At 47.2% G+C, this 12,952-nt stretch overlaps 1 protein-coding gene across 1 annotated transcript in view; it reads right to left on the reverse strand.

Moving 5' to 3' along the window:
- LOC138638116 (probable cation-transporting ATPase 13A4) overlaps positions 1-12,952 on the reverse strand; it is a 542,444-nt gene that overhangs the window by 229,822 nt on the left and 299,670 nt on the right. Inside the window, exons 16-17 of the mRNA XM_069727138.1 lie at positions 7,345-7,501; positions 6,559-6,676 (exon numbers count right to left, since the gene is read on the reverse strand). Of these exons, the coding sequence (XP_069583239.1) occupies positions 6,559-6,676; positions 7,345-7,501 (275 nt within the window). The remainder of the gene's footprint in view (positions 1-6,558; positions 6,677-7,344; positions 7,502-12,952) is intronic.

Below are 12,952 nucleotides of genomic sequence, written 5' to 3' on the forward strand. Positions count from 1 at the left end.
CCGGGCCCGTCTAAAGTTTGCTAGAGAGCATTTGGATGATCCAGAGGAGTTTTGGGAGAATGTCCTATGGTCTGATGAAACCAAACTGGAACTGTTTGGTAGAAACACAACTTGTCGTGTTTGGAGGAAAAAGAATACTGAGTTGCATCCATCAAACACCATACCTACTGTAAAGCATGGTGGTGGAAACATCATGCTTTGGGGCTGTTTCTCTGCAAAGGGGCCAGGACGACTGATCCGGGTGCATGAAAGAATGAATGGGGCCATGTATCGTGAGATGTTGAGTGCAAACCTCCTTCCATCAGCAAGGGCATTGAAGATGAAACGTGGCTGGGTCTTTCAACATGACAATGATCCAAAGCACACCGCCAGGGCAACGAAGGAGTGGCTTCGTAAGAAGCATTTCAAGGTCCTGGAGTGGCCTAGCCAGTCTCCAGATCTCAACCCTATAGAAAACCTTTGGAGGGAGTTGAAAGTCCATGTTGCCAAGCGAAAAGCCAAAAACATCACTGCTCTAGAGGAGATCTGCATGGAGGAATGGGCCAACATACCAACAACAGTGTGTGGCAACCTTGTGAAGACTTACAGAAAACGTTTGACCTCTGTCATTGCCAACAAAGGATATATTACAAAGTATTGAGATGAAATTTTGTTTCTGACCAAATACTTATTTTCCACCATAATATGCAAATAAAATGTTAAAAAAACAGACAATGTGATTTTCTGGATTTTTTTTTCTCAGTTTGTCTCCCATAGTTGAGGTCTACCTATGATGTAAATTACAGACGCCTCTCATCTTTTTAAGTGGTGGAACTTGCACTATTGCTGACTGACTAAATACTTTTTTGCCCCACTGTATATACTAGCTATTGAACCCGTTCTACGCCCGGGTGGCGAGCATTTATATTGGTATATTGTCTCCATCCTGGTATGTGCTGCTCCATCCTGCGTCCCCATCCTGTCATGCGCTGCTCCATCCTGCGTCCCCATCCTGTCATGTGCTGCTCCATCCTGCGTCCCCATCCTTATGTGCTGCTCCATCCTGCGTCCCCATCCTTATGTGCTGCTCCCATCCTGCGTCCCCATCCTTATGTGCTGCTCCATCCTGCGTCCCCATCCTTATGTGCTGCTGCATACTGCGTCCCCATCCTTATGTGCTGCTCCATCCTGCGTCCCCATCCTTATGTGCTGCTGCATCCTGCGTCCCCATCCTTATGTGCTGCTGCAGCCTGCGTCCCCATCCTTATGTGCTGCTCCATCCTGCGTCCCCATCCTTATGTGCTGCTCCCATCCTGCGTCCCCATCCTTATGTGCTGCTCCATCCTGCGTCCCCATCCTTATGTGCTGCTCCATCCTGCGTCCCCATCCTTATGTGCTGCTGCATCCTGCGTCCCCATCCTTATGTGCTGCTGCATCCTGCGTCCCCATCCTGTCATGTGCTGCTGCATCCTGCGTCCCCATCCTTATGTGCTGCTCCATCCTGCGTCCCCATCCTTATGTGCTGCTCCATCCTGCGTCCCCATCCTTATGTGCTGCTCCATCCTGCGTCCCCATCCTTATGTGCTGCTCCATCCTGCGTCCCCATCCTTATGTGCTGCTCCATCCTGCGTCCCCATCCTTATGTGCTGCTCCATCCTGCGTCCCCATCCTTATGTGCTGCTGCATCCTGCGTCCCCATCCTCATGTGCTGCTCCATCCTGCGTCCCCATCCTTATGTGCTGCTCCATCCTGCGTCCCCATCCTCATGTGCTGCTCCATCCTGCGTCCCCATCCTTATGTGCTGCTGCATCCTGCGTCCCCATCCTTATGTGCTGCTCCATCCTGCGTCCCCATCCTTATGTGCTGCTGCATCCTGCGTCCCCATCCTTATGTGCTGCTCCATCCTGCGTCCCCATCCTTATGTGCTGCTGCATCCTGCGTCCCCATCCTTATGTGCTGCTCCATCCTGCGTCCCCATCCTTATGTGCTGCTCCATCCTGCGTCCCCATCCTTATGTGCTGCTCCATCCTGCGTCCCCATCCTTATGTGCTGCTGCATCCTGCGTCCCCATCCTTATGTGCTGCTGCATCCTGCGTCCCCATCCTTATGTGCTGCTCCATCCTGCGTCCCCATCCTGTCATGAGCTGCTCCATCCTGCGTCCCCATCCTGTCATGAGCTGCTCCATCCTGCGCCCCCATCCTTATGTGCTGCTCCATCCTGCGTCCCCATCCTGTTATGTGCTGCTCCCATCCTGCGTCCCCATCCTTATGTGCTGCTGCATCCTGCGTCCCCATCCTTATGTGCTGCTCCATCCTGCGTCCCCATCCTGTCATGTGCTGCTCCATCCTGCGTCCCCATCCTGTCATGTGCTGCTCCATCCTGCGTCCCCATCCTGTCATGTGCTGCTCCATCCTGCGTCCCCATCCTTATGTGCTGCTCCATCCTGCGTCCCCATCCTTATGTGCTGCTCCATCCTGCGTCCCCATCCTTGTGCTGCTCCATCCTGCGTCCCCATCCTTATGTGCTGCTCCATCCTGCGTCCCCATCCTTATGTGCTGCTCCATCCTGCGTCCCCATCCTTATGTGCTGCTCCATCCTGCGTCCCCATCCTTATGTGCTGCTCCATCCTGCGTCCCCATCCTTATGTGCTGCTCCATCCTGCGTCCCCATCCTTATGTGCTGCTCCATCCTGCGTCCCTATACTGCCTCTGACCCGCTCGGCGCCGAGTGCTGGGGGGCCTGAGCAGGCGGGGACACCGGCACGCAGTGGGGGTCACGTGCCGGTATCGCCGCCAGCTCAGGCCCCCCAGCACTTACTATATTCACCTGTCCTGCGTTCCATCGCTGGGCGCCGCCATCTTCCCGGTCTCCTGGCCGTGACTGTTCAGTCAGAGGGCGGCGCCTGCGCGCATTAAGCGTGTCATCGCGCCCTCTGAACTGAAGGTTACAGGCCGAAGACCGGGAAGATGGCGGCGCTCAGCGATGGAACGCAGGACAGGTGAATATGGCCGATACTCACACTCCTGGCAGTCCCTGCTTCTCTGTTGGAGTTTGCGGTGTGCGTTCAGTGTGAACGCAAAACACGATCTCCCGGGAGCGTCACTCTATGAGGCCCAGACTGCGCCGGCGCTTGCGCCTGCGCAGTCTATAAAGGCTTCGGACAGAGTGACGCTCCCAGCGTTATATTATAGATATATATATATATAAATATATATATACAGTATATATATATATGTTTGTATATATATATATATATATATATATATATATATATATATATACTAGATTGTGGCCCGATTCTAACGCATCAGGTATTCTAGTATATGCATATCCCCGTAGTATATGGACAATGATGATTCCAGAATTTGCGGCAGACTGTGCCCGTCGCTGATTGCTCGAGGCAACCTTAATGACATCATCGTCGCCTTGGCAACCATTATGACATCATCGTCGCTGTGCCCGTTGCTGATTGGTCGAGGCAACCTTTATGACATCATCGTCGCCATGGCAACCATTATGACATCATCGTCGCTGTGCCCGTCGCTGATTGGTCGAGGCAACCTTTATGACATCATTGTCGCCATGGCAACCATTATGACATCATCGTCGCTGTGCCCGAGACGCGGGAAGTCTACGTCCTTTATGACATCATCATCGCTGTGCCGGTCACTGATTGGTCGAGGCGCGGGATTTCTACGTCGATACTGTGCCCGTCTCTGACAATCAGAGACGAGGGATTTCCAGGACAGACAGACAGACAGGCAGACAGACAGAAAAACCCTTAGACAATTATATCTACTATATAAAGCTGAATGTGTGTATGTGTGTATGTGTGTGTGTGTGTGTATGTCCGGGATTGGCATCTGCACCGTCGCAGCTACAGCCACAAAATTTTGCACAGTCACACGTCTGGACCCCGAGAGCGTCATAGGCTATATTGTGAGGCAAAATTTTAACCCCGCGCGTTCCAATTCACCAAACAATTTTGCCCCTATCTACATAATGGGGAAAAAAGTGAAAGGAAAAGTGTTGGAAGCGTCGCAGCTACAGCAACAAAATTTTGCACAGTCACACGTCTGGACCCTGAGAGCGTCATAGGCTACGTTGTGAGGTTAAATTTTAACCCCGCGCGTTCCAATTCACCAAACAATTTTTCCCCTATCTACATAATGGGGAAAAAAGTGAAAGGAAAAGTGTTGGAGGCGTCGCAGCTACAGCCACAAAATTTTGCACAGTCACACGTCTGGACCCTGAGAGCATCATAGGCTATGTTGTGAGGTGAAATTTTAACCCCGCGCTTTTCAATTCACCAAACTATTTTTCCCCTATCTACATAATGGGGAAAAGTGAAAGGAAAAGTGTAGGAGGCAAATTGACAGCTGCCAGAGGTGAACAAGGGGGACTTAAACAATGAGAGCGATGGCGCCAAAGAGTATATACCGATCAGTTGCTAAGGTGGGGCCCCGACATGAGATACTCACCACACATGGGGATATGAACACACACACAAAATGCGCCACACACTACCACGTGCTTGAACACATATACCACCCTCAGCACACATTTCACCACACATACACCAACCTCGCCACATAAAAGTCGAAACACAAAAGTCGCCGCTCAAAACTCACCACGCGCAAAACTCGCCACATGCAAAAACTAGGCTCACGCAAAACTCGCCACAAGTGCAAAACTCACCTCATGGAAAACTCGCCACACGCAAAACTTGCACACGCGGAAAAATTGCCAGATGCACAAAATTTGCAACACATGCAAAAGTTCCCTCACACAAAACTTGCACATACTCAAAAGGCACCAGACATAAAACTCACCACGCGCAAAACTCGCCATGCGCAAAACTTGCTGCACACAACTTGCTACACTAACCTGTCACATGCAACTCGACACACAAAAAGTTGCTACACGCATGTTGCCACACAAAACTCATCTCACAAAAGTCACTACATGCATGTCGCCACACACAACTCAACACACACAACTTGACAGATGAAACTCGCCCTAAAACACACACAAGTCTGGTATTAGCCTTCAAAAATAAAAATCTGATTAATAAGCAGACAAACTACAAGAGCAACAAATGTACCATATAGGAAATACAGCAGCTGTCAGTCACATGACCTGTCTATTATGTGTATGTGTGAGCTAATATATACTGCCAGGGGGAGGGCTTCCTGTTGGCTGGGGATTTATCAGGCTGCCAATTTATCTTACAAATACTGAGGTAAAAATACTGAGCAAATAACGTGTTAACGAGGTCTAATACAGGAGATCACACAGGTATATACTATAGACAGGGGAGATGACACACAGATATATACTATATACAGGAGAGATGACACACAGGTATATACTATATACAGGAGCAGGTTACCTACAGGTATATACTATATACAGGAGGAGATGACATACAGGTATATGCTATATATAGAAGATGACATACAGGTATATACTATATACCGGAGGAGATGACACACAGATATATACTATATACAGGGGAGATGACACACAGGTATATACTATATACAGGAGGAGATGACATACAGGTATATACTATATATAGAAGGAGATGACATACAGGTATATACTATATATAGGAGGAGATGACATACAGGTATATACTATATATAGGAGGAGATGACATACAGGTATATACTATATATAGGAGGAGATGACATACAGGTATATACTATATACAGGGGAGATGACACACAGCAGGTATATACTATATACAGGGGAGATGACATACAGGTATATACTATATACAGGAGATGACATACAGGTGTATACTATATATAAGGGAGATGACAAACATGTATATACTGAGGTGAAAATGAGAGGTGTGAGGTGAAAATGAAAAGGTGTGAGTGCAAAATGAGAGGAGTGAGGGAAAATAGTGTAGTGATCGGAAAATGACAGATGTGAGGTCGAAATGACAAGTGTTAGGCGGGAATGAGAGGTGTGAGGGAGAAAATGAGAGATGTGAGGGGGAAAATTAAAGATGTGATTGGGAAAATGAGAGGCGTGATGGGAAAATAAGAGAAGTGAGGTGCTATAACTAACCACAGATATTTACTATGCCCAGGCAACGCCGGGCTCTTCAGCTAGTATATAGATATTTATATATATATATATATATATATATATACACTGCTCAAAAAAATAAAGTAATATCCAAGTCAATCAAACTTCTGTGAAATCAAACTGTCCACTTAGGAAGCAACACTGATTGACAATCAATTTCACAAAAAACATATCTAGGATATCTAGGATGTGGCATTTTAGTGTTCCCTTTATTTTTTTGAGCAGTGTGTATATATATGTGTGTGTGTGTTTTGACGAATATTTCCTTTGACAACAATGTGTAAATGACTCATGTTAAAATCGCATTGCAGTCGGATAGCAATCGCACTGCTCTCAGATGTAAATCGGATGCTAGATGTGAAAAATCGGATTGTAAACACATTACACTCGCATGACACTCATGCGACTCTCGGTAGGGAGACTCGGACCAATTTTCCATACAGTAAGTGTGACGCCGGTCTAAAAGTTGTTCTTACCTGTTTGTGTCAAAAGACTTTGGCAGATCTTCTTTTTGCAGTGACCGACAAGCTAGCCCAATTACTCGGAAGCCTTGTACTGTGCAATAATTAAGTTTCTCAAAGAAGTTGTCTGGAACTATTATGAAATGACAAAAATTATTCAAAATCAAAATTATCTATAGCCATATAGACTGTAGCAAAATACTCCATGTGTTGATTATAGTTCCATGAATTTAGGTAGGCATATACATATTTTAGCAAAAAGGAAAGGAAAAAGTTCCAGCACCAGGCGTCTCTTCATAAAATCTTCAGTGCTTTATTTATATATTATAAAAAAACATCATGTGGGGACGCAGCTCCTAAACGCCTGAGGCGTTTCAAACAAAGTTTTATATTTCTCAAAATCATAGACATACTTTATATTATCCTTTATACCAGAAGTGAATATTTGATATTGCCAAACGTATGTACAAAAAATGCTGCAAAGTGAACCAATAACTGGTATAATGTTAGATAAATGCTCAAAGATGCACTGAAGTTAAAGTTTCTATTTTGTTACGTGTTGTTCTCAAAGAAATAGCACAAGTAGGGCAATCTAAATATATAAATGACTGTAATTTACATAACTCCATATTCACACCCAATTCATTGTTACCTATTGTGCCAACCTCATTTTGAAGCATCCAGATATTGTATTTTATAACCTGTATTCGAATGTGAAATATTATATCAACAAACTAGTTAGTCATAATTATACAACACATCATAGTTATTCTATCTTTTCTACACATACTTTATAGTTACCTGTTTCTGGTTTGCAAAAGCACACAACCATTTCTGGAGCCCCTTTCATGAACATTGTCATATTACTCTCTCCAATAATCTGGGTAATGACAGACATGCGCTGTAAAGTGGAGGAGAATGGGAACTGGTGCAGAATAAGAATCCCTTCCACTGGAGTCTACTTGATGCAGATATAAGAATTTGAGAAACTGTTATTAATGAACAAGAATAAAATTATCCTGTACTGCTTTTAGCTAATTAAATAAAAAAAATGCTGTTTATAAGCAATAATGGTACATTAAGGCCTGTTTCACATTTGCGGTTGTGTCCACAGCTTTTCTGACGCATAAATCCGCATGCGTCTTGATTTCATATCTTTTACATTGTGGACGCAGGTTCATGCGTTTGCATGCTTTCGCCTGCGTTTGCTTACGCATGCGTCTTTTCGTGGTGTGCAGCTGGCTGCGGCTAACTCACCATGTTGCAATTTTTGAGGTAGCAAATTCTGTCAAATATGCGCAGGCATGCGCATGCAGATAAGTGCATTAGCATTACTGTCTATGGGAATGCATACGTACGCATGTATTTGCGTACGCATACGTTCGCTGCGCTTGCGTACTTCGGACTGCGCATGTCCAGGAACTGATTTAGACACGCCCATTGAGACACGCCCTCCTGGAAACAAAAATACATGCAAGTGCAGTGTTTTTTTTTGCCGTCATGTGTAAACTGATGCAGATAAAAACGCTGCGTTAGCATACGTTTTTACATGCGTTTGCAGACAATCATGCAAACTCAACTGCAAATGTGAAAATAGTCTAACATATTACATTAACTTAAAATGATGCACGTGTAATGAGGCGGACCTGGCTGCGGGTACTGAGCCGGGTGCAGAATTGTAGCGGCTGCGCCCAATGTTGCCCGGGGGAAGAAAGAGGGGACCGGACAGGCCCCATGACAAGGGTTAAACTGGAAACAGAGCTGAAAGCATGTGAAGCTGCAGTTAGTTTTCCGCCGTCAGGGAGAGTGCAGCAGTGTAAGCAGCACGCTCCGCTCCCCGAGCATTAGTGCCGTGACATGCTGTGGCCGAGTTCCCCTGGACAATCGGGCAGAATGATGAGATTCAAGAGCACCGCGTACCCGGCTGAAAGTGAGACTGCGGCCCCGCAGGAAAATGAGAGATGGCTGAGAATCTTAAAGACACGGTAAGTTTGATTACTGGACTGTTGTTACATTGTAATTACTCCTTTTCAATTTAACTGTTTTTTTCCCTGCGAGGAGTTCCTCTATTGTGCCATTTAAATTGTTAATTTGTTAACCCTTGTTCTGCCTCCCTTGTGTCACTGCATCCCGCAACCTGCTTACATTTGGTGTAGTTGGCAGGATGTGGGCCGGAAGGGATCAGTGTTGACTGCCGTGGACACTGGCAGCGGCCTTGCAGTGATTTTGGGGATGAATGTGCTGAAAGAACTCGGAACTCTTTTGATCAGCGAGTTGCCAGATGCTTTTCTGGACCGATGGAGCCCACGAACCCCCAAAAGGAAGGTATTTCAGCAATTGATCCAGATTGCCCTGGCCCAAGAAACATTGAGTGTAGGGAAAGTATTAGGAAAAGTGATAGTCCCTGCCACTGCTAAACTCATTCTACCACCTGATCAGACTGTAGTCACACTGCCTGTATGAGCCTATGTACCACTCGAAGGGGTGGAAGTCCAGATAGAGCCAACCATTATGGACCAAACACCCTTTGGACTCCTCGTTGCTAGGACACTGGCCACCGTCCATGAATGAAATGTAGTGGTGCGGTGCGTTAATCTGGAAGAGGACAATCTTACTCTCTCGTCCAAGAGTGAAGGGGCACAGGTGCTAAGCATGCCAGAAGAACTGGTGCAATTGGAGGCCATCCAATTGGCAGTAAAACAAGGAGACCTTTGGACTATAGCCACTACTGAGTCGCTCGCCTGGGCCATGGGGTAGTCTGTACTGGGTCCAGTCTTAAAGGGGATGTCACAGTGGCTGCGACCTGGTCCATGGCCCTGGGTGCCCAATTAAAGGGGAAAGGTCTTTAAAGGGTTGTTATCAATAAAGTCTATTGTTCATGATGCCACCTGTGGTATTCGGTCAGTGGACTGAGGCTGCTTAAAGGGGTCCTCTGGGGTGATGGTATGGCAGCTAGATGGTATAATGTCCCACAGGTGAAGTATGTCACCAGGGCTCCCAAGGTGTGTGGCAAAGGTGGTGTATGCCGATGAATAAGTGGAGGACACAGAGTTTGCAGTCTTTTACCCGGTTTACTGATGGTAGCAGTCCTCGGTCCAGGGTACCAGGTGCAGGGTAGCTGTGGTCTGGCCGGCTTGGAGGCAATAGGGGATCCCACTTCCAGGTGAGGTCCATAAGACTTTTCTACTTGCGCTATTTTAGCTGGCTGAGTCTCTGCTGTTTAAAGCTTGATTGCAAAGTCCCCTCTCTCCTGTCCTGAGACAGATGTCTGTATGATAAGCAGTTCAAGCCTGTTTATAGGATCTCTTAGATGACCCTTCTCTAAGGCTACTGCTTCACCTCAGACTTGTCGTGGGCAATTGACATATAGTCCAATGCCCTCCGATTCTGTCGTTCGTCCTGGAGAACAACACAACCTCGGGCTCCCGGTACCCGGTTTCTGTGCTTTGGCTCTGAGGGTGTCCTTCCGCTGTTCCCCTCCTGAGCCCTTTCCTCCACCATGCTTCTTCCCTCTAAGCTCCTTCACAATTCAACTCCTCACGTTATCTCTCTTTCCAGAGGCTGTAGATCCCTCATGGCTGCTCGGCCTCTACGTCTACTCTCAGTTTCAGACTTCTTTCTCCTCTCCTCACTCCTCTACAACTGGCTGGCTCCTCCTCTAGATCAGGACACATAAAGTCTAAGGAAGCTCCCCTGAATCCCGATCCTGAGCTCTCCCTCCTGGCCTAGATTCAGATGTGCCTTACCTGATAGAGAGAATCCCCCTTGCCTCCAAGCGAGACATCACTCTCCCCGAAGGGAAGGAAACATCACTGCAGCAACCGGTTATCTGAGGTGCTGCACTACCATGACCCCGGAGCACCTGTCTGGAAGCATGAAGGAGGGGTGTCAGATCATGGAACAGATGCAGGCTGAATTGATGGATCTTTCATCACAACAGGTGCAACAGGAGGAAGCTGTACTGGAGGGTTACCAGGATATCTTCGCCCGTCATGATGACGACTTTGGATCTACTACAGTGATAGCCTACGAGATACCCAGAGGAAGTGCCGCACCGATCTGAGAGAGATATCGGCAGATTCTACCGTAGATGTACAAAAATGTGAAACAAATGTTGGCTCACATGCTGCAGTGGAGTCACCCGGGAGAGTCAGAGCCCGTGGGAAGCTCCCATCGTCCTAGTCTCATCCCTAGATTTTTGTGTCTACTATAGGCAACTGAATGTCTGTACAGTGCGGGATTCCTACCTCCTGCTAGAACTGAGGAGTCGTTGTCCACCTTGGGAAAGGAATAGTATTTCTAGTCCCTGAATCTGGCCAGCAGAAACTGGCAAGTGCCTATGGCTGAGCACGATCGTCCAAAGACAGCGTTCATTCTGCCTATGAGACTATTTGAATTGAATTCAAATAGTCCCATAGGTAGTATGAACCTGACTGAATAGGCAGTATTCAACATGACTAATGCCCCTGGAACATTTCAGCGATTAATGGAGAGATGTTTGGGAGATCTGAACTTTAAAGCTACACTCATCTATCTGGATGATATCATTGTCTTTGCAGCCACTTTTGAAGAACACATTCGGTGACTGGAGCAAATGTTGAGTCAACTGCAGAAGCATGGCCTGAAAGTGATGCCCCAAAAATGTCACGGCTTCCATAAGCAAATCAAGTACCTGGGACATGTAATCTCTGCTGAAGGGGGGAGACCTGCATGTGAAAAGATAACGGCAGTCCAAGACTGGCTCACCCCAAAGACATTGAAGGACGTTCAGGCCTTTCTAGGGCTTTCTAGGTACAACCAAATGTTTATGAAGAATTTGACTTACATCGCTAATTGGCTGCTGGGAGTGTTAAAAGGAGTGCAGTCTGGTGCAAAGAATCGGACCATTCAGTGGGGAGTTGGCCAGGAAGAAACCTTCCGAGCCCTGAAGATGGCCTTGACCGAGGCCCCAATACTTGCCTATGCAGACTTCTCCCAGCCCTTCATTCTACACACCGATGGAAGTCTACATTGTCTGGGTGGCCACGCTATCACAAATGCAAGAAGGGAAGGAACGAGTGATTGCCTTCGAGAGTCGGTCTCTCCATGACTCGGAACGGAACCCGGACAATTACAGTTCCTTCGAATTGGAATTGCTGGTGTTAGTGTGGGCAGTGACCGAAAAATTTGCTGAATACTTGTCGGGGTCCAAAGTCTTGGTGCACAACGATAACAACTCCCTGGCCCACCTGGAAAATGCAAAACTGGGGGCCCTGGAGCAACAGTGGGTGGCCCGCATGGCAAAGTATCAGTACAAGATTGTATATCAGAAAGGAGCCGAGAATACACATGTTGATGCTTTGTCCCAGTGACTCATGAGCGGCAGGGATGCTACGGAGATGAAGAGATGGAGGCAGAAGAGATTCCTGGCTTCCCAGACCTTGCCCGGTCATTGGCGGCGATGCAGGACAGATCGTAGAGGCATCTGGAGAACAAGTGCTGGGACAACCTCGAGAGGACTGGGTGCATCTCCAACTGGAAGATAGGGAAATTGCCCAATTGAGTCAGTGGGTGGCTTTGAGGCGACTCCCCAGCCAGAGTGAAAGAGACGCTCTGTACCTCTGTACCCGGGGACTCAGCAGATTTTAAAGGGAACCTGTCACCTGAATTTGGCGGGACCGGTTTTCGGTCATATGGGTGGAGTTTTCAGGTGTTTGATTCATCCTTTCCTTACCCGCTGGCTGCATGCTGGCCGCAATATTGGATTGAAGTTCATTCTCTGTCCTCCGTAATACACGCCTGGGCAAAGCGGTGCTCCCAGAGAAGATGACCAGCATAGTGGCTGTGGTGGCACATGGAAAAGGGCTCATTTCAGTCCAGAGAAGACATTCCAGTGGTTACAGAAGCAGGTATCACCATCAATTGTAGACTGCTGTGGATTAAGCCTGTCAGCAATGTGGGAGCTGCAAACTTGGAAAACCTCCTGAAAAGAGATCCCCTACACAGAACATCATGACTTTTGCCCACTTAGATTTATTAATGATCGACTGCTTGATATGGTTCCAGCTCATCTTGGGTAAGAACATTGTCTGGTGATGACCGACCACTACTAAGTTTGCTGTGGTGACTCCGACCCGGGATCAGACTACTGAGTTCGCTACACAGGCTATCTGTCAAGACTTCATCCTAGTGTACGGTTGCCCGAAGAGGATTCATTCTGACCAAGGCGCGTGTTTTCAAGGCTGAGTGATTGAGGAATTACATCTTCTGTACCAGATTGAAAAGTCAAGGACGACGTCTTATCATCATCAAGGGAATGGAGCATATGAATGCTTCAACCGGACACTAATTCAGATGCTGAGAATATTGGAGGAAGATCAGAAGGCACGGTGGCCTGAGTATGTGGATGAATTTGTCTGGGTGTACAACT

The sequence above is a fragment of the Ranitomeya imitator genome, chromosome 5, assembly GCF_032444005.1.
Source record: "Ranitomeya imitator isolate aRanImi1 chromosome 5, aRanImi1.pri, whole genome shotgun sequence".
Classification (NCBI taxonomy): domain Eukaryota; kingdom Metazoa; phylum Chordata; class Amphibia; order Anura; family Dendrobatidae; genus Ranitomeya; species Ranitomeya imitator.